Source organism: Alexandromys fortis, unplaced genomic scaffold, assembly GCF_014885135.2.
Source record: "Alexandromys fortis isolate MF-2015 unplaced genomic scaffold, M_Fortis_MF-2015_v1.1 scaffold_45, whole genome shotgun sequence".
In the NCBI taxonomy this organism is placed as follows: domain Eukaryota; kingdom Metazoa; phylum Chordata; class Mammalia; order Rodentia; family Cricetidae; genus Alexandromys; species Alexandromys fortis.
Window position 1 is genome coordinate 1,596,472 of NW_026067926.1, and position 10,917 is coordinate 1,607,388.

A 10,917-nucleotide genomic window follows, 5' to 3' on the forward strand; every position below is an offset into this window, starting at 1 on the left:
GGGCAGAACTGGGGGATCCTCACTAGATGGGGATGGTCTACCCGGCGGGTCCAAACTCCAGCCAGCACTTGACGACACCAGCAATCTAGGCATCGGAAGCAGGAGTGAGACTGAGAGACGGTCCAGCAGAGAGGGACCCGTGTAGCCTGGTCCCAGAACAGAAACTGTCTCTCCAGCATCCATAGACCACATGAATTTGCACATTTGTTAAAATTAAAAATAAATTACTTTGTCGAAAACTGTGTCACCTCCCATTCTTAGAGTTGCTCCTGTTCAGTGAAGTTCCTTTATCATGTAACCGTTTATACGTTCATTTCTCCACTCAGTGGCCATGTTGAAATCCAGCAGATGACACGCAGTTGACGTCACACGTTTAAGGGACAAGTGAACGGATGAATGAGAAGTGCAACTAAACCTGACCTTACATTAACCTTGTAAGCCTCTTGCCAGTTAAAAGTGCTAGGTGAAAGATCAGGGGCCACCCCAGAGTGGCCTTTAATGTTTCGTGGGCATGTGGTGTAACTGACTCTCATTTTTCTAGCAACCAACCCCATCAAACCCTCTTCCTCTTTAAACAAATTATTTCCTGTGACTTTGGTGGAACTAGCTCAGCTTCCCCACTCCCACCAGCCTTTCAAGTCAAGCAAGTGTCTACACAGCACCTTAGCCTATTGAGAGTGCATCCAGTCCCTACTTCAGGAGGGTCATGTGCCACATTACAGAACAATGGCGTCTCTAGGCACACTCAACAGACACTCTTAAAAGGCATCCCCAAAACATGGGGGGGGGGGGGGAGACAACTGTCAATTACCACCAGGAACAAAATCCGAGGAGACAACCCACCTGAGAAGGAGCCAAGCAGAGACAAACACGGCAGAGGGAAAAATGCAGAAGCCCACTCGCACCCTGGGAGCCTGACGTGGCTTTCCCTGAAGCCCACGACCCAGCACACTTCCCTGTCACTTATGCCAAAATATCACCCTTTGGTTTAAATTAAGTTCACGTTCAAATTTCTCACTTGAAACCAGCAATGTATGTGAAATATAGATATGTCATATCTATATTAATATACATGTTACTTTATTCCCCTATATTCTTTGTATAGTCTTCTTCTTGTTCCTTCTTCAAAGGTGTCTCACCACATAGAGCAGGTTGACCTAGAACTCACTGTATAGGCCAAGCTGGCCTCTCCCTCACTATGAGGACCAGGCTGGCCTCAGGGTCACAGCCATCTGCCCAGCTCTGCCTCCTGAATATTGGGATTAAAGGTGTGCGCTACCACACCTGGCTAGTACATTCTCAAAAGAAAACAATTTAAAAGCAGGCAATCCTAACTAGTGAGTACTTCAGGGGGGAAAAATCAACTGTCTGCTTTTAATTAATGGCAAGATCAGTGTAAAGTCTCTCTGGTAAATTATAATTTCAGTCTGAAAATCCTAAAACAGGTTCAGCGCCGTTTCTTAAGCCACAGCAGCCAATGGGATCCAGAGTTGCCTTCACCTGGTATGGTAGTTCAATCCTTTGCAGGGGTTTCTCCCGTTATGACAAACCCAAGCCTTTCAAGATTTCGAGCACACACCCCTAGCAATCTTCCATTCACCTGGTCTCAAGGCCTCTACACTGACTCAATTTAAAAGTAAAATGGTCCTGGTGTAGCTTTCAAAAGTTAAAAAAAAATGAATTGTTTTCAAATGACTGGAGCCCCTGAGTGACTTGACAGGGGCTCGGGCAGGAGTGTGACAGGGTCTCCTGGGTTCTGTGAAGAAGATGAAGACAGGATAGGCCTGCCTGTCAGCCCACAGCTTCTGGGACATCTGAGGCAAACAGTGTGTGTTTCCACCAGAGGCTCCGGAGAGTGGCAACCCAGAGAACTGGGCCATCTTTTCCTCCAGATCCTCTGGGTGGAGCTCATGACCAGAGTGACCTCAGGAAATCAGACCCATCTCCCACTGGGTGCCAACAGGCCGGCTTCTGGAGCCCTCTGATTGCTCCCTGGAGAAGTGTTTTAGAGCTGTTTGGACCTGCAATCCCTCTTTCAGACATAATCTTGAAATAAAAAACTATATCCAAATGAATGACGAACAAGTTATGGCTTCCTCCTTAGGGTCCTCCATGCCGATAGGCAGAATACAAGTGACGCACTGAAAGAAAACAAATAAACCAATCAAGCGACCTTGTGTCACCACCTCTACCTGCATTTGAAATGGCACCGTCGTTCATTGTCATACAGTGTTTTGGAAGTAAGAGATCCTGAGCCCATTCTGAAGATGGAGCAATTGAGGCTTCATGATACCAACTTCTCCAAGTTCACCCAATGAGCATCCCATGGATCCTGGCTCAGAGATGAAGGGCCTTTGCCACACCACATCACTTCCATATCCTATATCCATCTCTGTTGGGAGCTAGCTATGGAAATGCATTTGAGGACCAAAGTATTTCAGTTGGAGAATGGACTTTATAAGCAAGCTGGTACCAGACATATCAAAGAAAAATCGAGAATCCATTTGACCTTAGGTCTCCATTCTGCCCAGAGGAATATATCTTGTAAATCCAAGCCATCTACGTAAAGATCAATTGTGGGCATTTGAGATCAATCAGTTAGGAATTTTTCGGCTGGGAATATAGTTCATTGGTTGAGCACTGGCCTACCATACATAAGGATCCTCAATTCCATCCCCAGCTTTGAAAAAAAAAAAAGAGAAAAGAAAGAAAACAAACAGTTGGCCTGGCAGAGCTCATCTGTGATCCCTGCACTCTGGAGGTGGAAGGGGGAACTGGGCCTCCCTGCAGGAAATGTTAATTGGGAACGAAGGATATTTTATTTGTGAAGTTTCTTTTTCTACCACAGTATTTGCATCAAGCTCTGTTGGTGCCTAGTGCCATGAACCTGGGGGGTATTTCCCTCATGCTGTTACAAAAGGCTGGGAAAGGGAGAAACACTAACCCAAATAGCACTGTAAGCCACAATTCTGGCCACTGCACGCCAGTGACTTTCAGAAATGGGTTTAGCCCAGAGGTCGCAAACTGGTAGCAAGTTGGCTGCATCCAGCCCACAGATGGATTTTGTTTGCTCCACCGTATTGGCCCACACAGTGTTTTTTAAGGAACCAAAAATCTGTGGCCGGTACTAAAGATCAGAAGATTTTACATGAAAATCCCGTTTCCTAGTTTCTCTTACAGAGTAAAGATCTGATAACCCCCAGGGTCGTGTGTGCATGGAACTGCAGCCAGAGCCGCTGCCCCTAGCTCAAGGGAATTGAGTCCGGTGGAGAGCAACCCCTCCTAGCCTGCTGCTTTCATTGATCTGACCCGCATGGGCCCTGATGTCACCTGAGTTTGTTTGCAATATGAAGGAGATGCAGGCTGCAAAGAGCCCTCCTTATTGGGCTCTTCCTAAACCAATCCAAATGAGATGACATCATCACATCCCTGATAAAGTGAAGGCACGAGAAAGCAAAAGGATTCCAGAACTGGGGATGAGCGCTACTCAGCCTCATGAGGGCTTCTGCTCTAGGACACTCACTTCATTAATAAGCATGTCCACTTTTCTTATTTCATTTATTCCACCAACAAGCCTACCAGGAAGAAATTACTGTCAGACCAACTGAACCTGAGTGATGTTATAAAAGAGACGCACTGGAGACCATTCAGCTGGTTCGTTGCAATGTCTGGTGTGAACTCAATTGCATCCACAGTGATGAATGAACGCTGCTGCAAAGTCACACGATTCGATCCCACCTCAGGACCCTTGCACTCACTCTCCCTTCTGCTGGAACCACCCCAGCTGCATCTTACACTTTAACTCTATTTACATAATATCCATCGCATGATCATCTCCAGTAACACACTTGAGTGTACACGTACATACGTGTGAGCATGCACACGCATGAACACACATATACAGGCACTCTCTCACAGACACTAACACATTCCCACATCAGTGAACTTAAGCTTCAAGGAATCTCCAAGACTCTGTAGCAACAACGGCATCTAGTCCACAGGTATTAAGCATTTTTTAAGGAAAGAACTGAAGGGAAGCTGCTCTTTTCGTATGAATGAATGCCAAGGTGGTGGAGGCAAAGAAACAAAGCCACCTGCAACTGGGCAGATGCAGGTTCAATCTCAGCTAGGGAAGCCACCAAACCTAGGACCCTGAGCCAGTCACTTACCTCCAGGAATAAAGGAAATGCGGTCATAAAACGAAACCACTGCTGTTTCGCTCACAGCATAATCTCAACGCTGCAATGAATAACACATGTATAGAGTGCCAGCCGATACTATGGCTGGCGTTCCATAAATACCAGCATCTCCTGTCCTCAATATTCTCTCCAGACACCAGCTGAGAGTACTGCTGCCAACCACTGGGCCCTCTCCATTGGGGAGCAAAAGCTGGGCATCCTTCAGCATACAGCGGGTTTGGGGGTTACTTTACTTTCCCAATAGGACATAGGATCACAGAACATCACCTTGGATGGCTTCTAAAGCAAAAGGTTAGGGTTACTACCTATGTGAGTCCCAGAAGAGGCAAGTGTTCCTTGCCCTCTGTCAGTGTGATGAGTTCTGCAGTAGCAGCCAGGGGTCTGTTCCAAGGTCCCATCCCTTTGAAGGGTTCAAGGTCTCTGCCAGGACCACCGTTGCAGCTCATATAGAATTTGCATGTGCCTTTGCCCCTTTGGAGAGAGATAGAGAAAGGCAGAAGAGGAGGGCTTGATCCACCAGGCTTATTAACTATTTGGCTGGGTCAGTTCACCATGGAGGGAGGCTAAGCCTCTCCGCAGCCTGAACACACATACATCCTAATCCATTAGTCTGGTGCCGCCCTGAAAATCAAATGGACGTATTCTAATCTCCGATGCATTTTTACATTCCATTAGATCGACAGCATAGGTCCAAAAGAAAAAAGAAAAAAAAAAAAAACAAAAACCCAGATTTAGGGACAACTGGAGTGACACCACAGAAACGGACCTGCTAAGGCTGATTTGTTAGACAGGGGGGAAGCCCAAACCAGCTGCCTTGACAGCAGCCCCATTTTCATCTCAGCTCTTCTTGCTCAAGGCACAAAATCCAGGACCACTTGCCAAAACAGTGGTCAATGGGGAACACGTTTAAAACAATAAGGAAAAGAATAAATGGTTAAATGAATAAATAATGAAATTTTAAAGCTTTTAATGAACCTGTGCTTCTTCAGTGAAGCCAGACTGTAGACAGCGGACATGGCACAGGGAAGTTCAGGTCCCACAGGTTGAAGAGTACAGAGTTGCTCAGGGAACCAAGACAAAGGCTTTCTGCCTCTGGTTTGAATTGAAGCCACTATTCACGTTTCTACATTAAGATGTGGGCATCATCCCTTCTTTCTACATGGGAGAGAGGCTTAGGGCAAGCATGAAAAGGCAAGGCTAATGAAGTCTCACAAATGTCCTCAAAGCATGGCTGTCTCCAATGAGGCTGGGAAGCACACTGGGCCCCTGTGTGCCCCAGGAGCTTCCTGGAGTCTTTCCATCAGCCACGTCTCAGTGGCTAACAAATCCCTCTTTGTTGATAGCCACACACTTCCATGAAGCTCGCTCTTAAGAGACAGTAGTCCCCTCCATTCCAATGGGCACCATACGGCCCGGGGCAGGCCTCTGTGGCAAGAGGTTAAGGCTCAGGGATTGAGGAACAAGAGAAATCAAATGGTTCTCTCACCTAGGACCAAGTGGACCTTCTTCTAGACATGTCGTGTGTGTTTAGCAGTTCTACTAAGGGCTACCAAATAGGAGTACCAAGTCACACATGCCACAAGTATTGGTGGAGCTCAGGAGGCTGGGAGTATCACTCTACAGTATACCTCAGTAGCCACATTGTGACAGTAAGGTAGTTATGTATCCTCCCCTCCCAGCTACAGTGTAAAAGATTCTAAGATATCCATCGTCTGCTTTCCGTTCATATAGAAAACTCTCCAGATCCCAGGATGGGATTTCCTAGTTCAAGTGTTCCCCCATCAGCTTTATGCATCATCCAAATGAAGAACTCCTTTCTGTAGCTCTACTGCACCAAAGTCACCCAACACACACACTGCAAGCTTTGATCTTTATGCCTCTCTTAGAGGGCATATGACACTTCCCCCAAGATGCAGGGCTTTAAAATTAGAACCGAGAGGGGGTGAAGCCCACAGATACCCTCCTGTAGCTTAAGCCATTCCACAAAAGAAACCAGGACATGCCTGTAGCTAACCAGCAAACGACTGAGCCCTTCCCAGACATCTTCCCCTGTCTTTATTTTGCTGTTGTTGCATTAATCATCCTAACACCTTTTTAATTACAATCACAAACTGGAAGCCATGGCTTGTGATGTTATAAATGCGGATTTTTTCCAGTTAAATTAGGCACTTGCTGTTTTATGTTTTGATAGGAAGGGACTGTTTGAAGCCTCCTAAAATATCCCAATTAGTTCTTGCTGTTGAAACAGACAAGACATTAACAGACACATTCGCCGTCTCAGTGTGATGTGCTGGAATGTTTGTGCCTGGGTGTTCTTCTCCCCAGCTTCTAAATCACAAGGCAATTTAAAAAAAAAAGAAAGAAAGAAAGAAAGAAAAAGAAAAGAAAAGAAAGTGGGGGAAATCAATCACAGCACACATGCTTACTACATACTCCCAAAGTTACAGGCAAAACTTTTCCCAGGCTGCAATTTAAACCCAGAAAGCATGTCTCTCTGACAGGAAAGCAACCCCATCACAGGCCAATTTTACCTATTGGCTCTGTGGAACTGATAACATCGCTTCCGCTGACAAAGGCTGTGTTTCTGTTTGACAGTTGCAATTAATTATTGAAATGTGATCGAGATGGGGTCACCCATCCAGATCTGTTTCCCAGAAAGATACGAAGAGGGAGGGAGATGGTGCGCGCGAGAGAGGGGAGGTTTGCCTTTTGGGCATGTGCACCAATGCTGCTTTAATGTCATGGCTGGCAGGAAAGGTAGATTATTCGCTACCTTGACCTGCACTTAACTTTCTCCTGCTCCCTTCCTCCCACCAGCATCTGATGATGAGAAAGAGGTATATAACTCCCCGCAGAAGTAACTCCAATCTGTCTCCAAGGATGCTTAGATCAGAAAGGGCTCTGCGCAGGCAGGGCACGGCCACTTTTAGAGCATCAACTGGCATCTAGAAACCTAGGCTCCTTGTGCTAAACCAGACCAGTGTTCATTCAGCCAAGAGGGACAGAAAGTCACAGAGGTAGGAAATACCCCACCTTCACGAGAAAGCCAAAGCGCCTACACCTTTTAACTGTTCCTTTTGCTCTGACCTTAAAACACTGAAGTGGGATTCCAGCCACGCAAATGCTCTTGAGGGAGCATTTGATTGATTCCTGGGGATCTCAAAGCCCCGTCGTCAATTTAGCTCTTCTGTCTTATTCCCTGGCATGTTCCCAACCCAGAAGCTCAGAACCTTGTAGCAACCTGGTCTGGGAAACACCCTGCAGGCAGGCGGGAGAGCTGGGGATTCCCAGATTTTGGAGCCTGGTAGATCCCGAGGCACCTGCTCCTCCTCTCGCCCCAAAATAAAGTGATATTTTGGCTAGAGTCCTGCCCTCTCCTCCGCACCTGGACCCTGCACAACTCGGCCACGGTTCCCACCGCCCTCCCCCGGCTGCCTGGGCTACGGGCTCTCAGAACCCCTCACGCGTCCCGCGCGCCACAGCTTCCTACCTGTACCACTCCAGCCCCTTCTCGTAGTTCCTGTCGAAGAAGTGCGGCTCTACACCCACCGCCCGCACGTCCGGGTGGACACGGATAGCCTCGAGCAGCGCGCGTGTCCCTCCTTTCTTGACCCCGATGATCAACGCCTGGGGCAGCTTCTTCTCCCCGTAATCAGGGGTGCTGGCGGGGTCCCGCTCCGCGCTCGCATTGGTCGCCCTCGGGCCTGCCAGTTCCTCGGTGGCGCCCGGTTCCTGCGCCCCGCGCCCCAGCAGCGCACCCTGTGCTGTGACCGCGTCTCCTGGGGTCAGTGGGCTCCGGGACCAGACGTCCCGGGAGCCGCCGCCGCTCGCCAATCCCCAGCCGTCGGCCGCGGGTGCCGTGAAGCGCTCGGAGGGCTCGGGCGGCGGTCCGTGGCTCGCGTTGTCCGGCGGTGGAGAGGAGGCGCCGGGGCGCACGCGGGGTGGCGGTGGCGAGGAAGGTGGCGGGCTCGGCGGGGGCTCCGCGGCGGCTCCCGGGGTCTCCTGCAGCGCCAGCGGGAACTGCAGCGAGCCCGAGCCGCCCAGCAGGCTGTAGCACAGGTAGGTGACGGACAGGGACAGGGTACACATGAAGAGCAGCTTGCGCGCCGGCGGCCCTTTAGCGGAGGCGCCGGGCAGCGGCGGCGGCGGCGCGGCGAGCGGCGGCGGCGGCGGCGGAGGCGGAGGCGGTGAGGGCCACCGGGCCATCGCGGCTCCCGGCGAGCGGCGGCGGCGGCCCCCGGCGCTGCCCGGACATGGTTTCAGCCGCCGCCCCCGCCACCGCCGCCGCCGCCGCCCAGCCGCCCCGGCTGCATGGAGCGACGCCGCTGCGCCCCCGGCCCTGGCTGCCGTCCCGCTGCGCCGGGGACAAGCCCGGCCGCATGGCCCCCTCCCCGCGCGGGCCCCCGCCGCCCCCCTCAACCTCAGGCCAGAAGCCCGAGGGGGGCGCCGAGCCGCAGCGGCACCTGCTCCGTGCGCAACGCCAGGCTCTCCCCGTGCTGCTGCCGCTGCCGCTCCAGCAGCCCCGAGTTCCTTCCCCGCTGCTAACTTTCTGCTGGAGAGAGGACGGGCGCCGAGGGGCGGAGGCGAGGGGGCCGGGCGCGTGCCCGCCGCCGCCCCGGGAAGGAGGGGTGCGCCTCGCGCGTGCCTGCGGAGGGGGTGCGCGGGAGCGGAAGCGTGCGCCAAGGCTGGGGCGCCCAGGAGAGCTGAGATCTTGGCCCCCGCCAGCCGCCGCCAAGAGCGCGCAGAGGACCCTGCCCCGCCCTGGTTCTGCGCTCCCACGGGAGTCCTAGGTGCCGCGCACTCGCCAGCGCTAGACAGCGCTTGCCAGACTCATGGAAGGAATTGGAGCCCAGTGCCGGCCTGGCGCTGCCCTTCATTGGGAAGCTGCGCGAGGCTGGCAGTGGCTAGTTTCCCCCAGTCTCCTCTGGTGGGACTCTGAGCAAACTCAGCCCGTTGCTGATCCTCTCTTCCTTCTTTCCTGTCCTGCCTTGCTTTCTGGAGCAGTTCCTTCCTCACACCTTCCCCACCTCAACTTGCACCTCTCCAGTCTTGTCTTGAGGTTCATGATGGATGGCGCTTCAATGGACCCCAGAGGTTTCTCAGACTTTGGCCCCTGCCCCATCACCTGGTGGGAGATGGCGCAGTCCCCTACCAGGTCTCCTTAACTACAGGTGCACCCACCTGTGCCCTGTGGGAGGCACTGTGGCCTATGGGAGCTTGGGGTTTTTGAGCTGACACAGATGGGGGTCCCCACCCCTCCAAACACCTAATAAGCAGAGGGATGTCTGTGTGTCACCTCACTGAATATTTTTAGGTGCCTGTGCTCTGCAGAGAGATTTCCACCCCTGCACTCACTGGGTGGTATTGGACCCCGTTGGGAAATTCTACAGAGACTGTTTGCTGTTACCTTTAGCTTGGGAAAGCGGGGGCTGTGGGGAATGGAAGCTAGGATTCCGGGAGAGCCCATCCAGGGAGGCACTCTGGGGAACCCTTCTTCCTGGCTGCTAGGCACAGCTTGCTAGGTGCCCAGACTGTCAGCGTTCCCCTCTCCCGCTGGCGAAGCTGGCTTCTCCTGTTCTATTTGATCTCATAATGGAACAATAGTCGAAAGAAAATGTATATAATGTCTAAATATTAGCAAGATACCTAGTGCCAAAGAGAAGAAAAATGTTAATCAAATACGATGAAGAACGGGGCCTTTTCCCTGGGTGAACAAAAGCTCACTGCTGCTCTCAGCTGGACATGAGTTTTCTACACCGCAGCTTTAGTTCAGATAAAGATTATTCCTTTATAATATATTTTTGTGGCACACAGGAGACTCTGAAATGTGGAGTCTGGTGTCCTGTAAATCACTCCCTGTAACTAGGGATGCTTTTTCAACCACCACACAACTGCATTACTGTGATGTTAAGGGGAAGGGCCAGCTGAAGCTGCCAGAAACACTGGCTTCATCCAGTCCTCCTTCCGCTCCAAGCCCAGCTTTCAGGTTGTCAGCCAGGAAGTCTGGCTATCTGGTAATGTTATCTCTGCCTTGAGTTGGTCTCATTTTCCTAGGCAGGGCATGAGGATGCTCTAGCCAGCAATTTCCTGCTGTTGACCCCCATCTCTCTATCCAGGCTCTCAGCAGTCAAAACAGACCTGAGCTGTGGGCTGTTTTTACTAAAGATGTGCTCTCAGAGTTGGAAAGTTTTGGATTAAATGGTGTTAAAATGTAGCCCAGAAAGGGCAAACTGGTAGCAAGTATCTGGCATGCAGCAGAAGGAGGATGAGAAGCATTTAAATCAACTCCAACAGTTGAAAACCACAGACTTTCCCCTGAAGAATCAGTGCGCTCCCTGAAAAGTCTGAACACACAGCTAAAGCTGAGAACTCAGATCTAGAACTCCGGGCTTCAGTGAGACCCAAGCAGTTGCTGCCCCTCCAGAGGAGCCCGCAGGCTCCACTTTTCACGTATCTGTCTGGGTTGTGCCTGAACATACAGGATACTTATCTGGAGATAATCAGTAAGATTTCTCAGAATCCTCTCTTATGTATGCCCAAATAGCCACACTCAAAAGTGTGGCGTCTCATCGGTGAAACACCATGCCTAGGAAGTGATGGGGATGAGGCATGCACTCTTGGTGGTGGTGGATCTGAGGGCATGCGTGCGTGCGTTTGGTGGGGGAGAGGGGGGTTAGGGTTTTTTTTTTCATTCTGTTCCTTAGAGGGAAGCTCTGAG

The 10,917-nt window shown here is 51.1% G+C and overlaps 1 protein-coding gene across 1 annotated transcript in view; it reads right to left on the reverse strand.

Annotated features, from left to right (window-relative positions):
- Nucleotides 1-8,405, reverse strand: part of Hs3st4 (heparan sulfate-glucosamine 3-sulfotransferase 4) — a 420,963-nt gene extending 412,558 nt beyond the window's left edge. The window contains exon 1 of the mRNA XM_050143373.1: nucleotides 7,690-8,405. Coding sequence (XP_049999330.1) covers nucleotides 7,690-8,405 — 716 coding nt within the window. The remainder of the gene's footprint in view (nucleotides 1-7,689) is intronic.
- Between the last annotated feature and the right edge of the window lie 2,512 nt (nucleotides 8,406-10,917).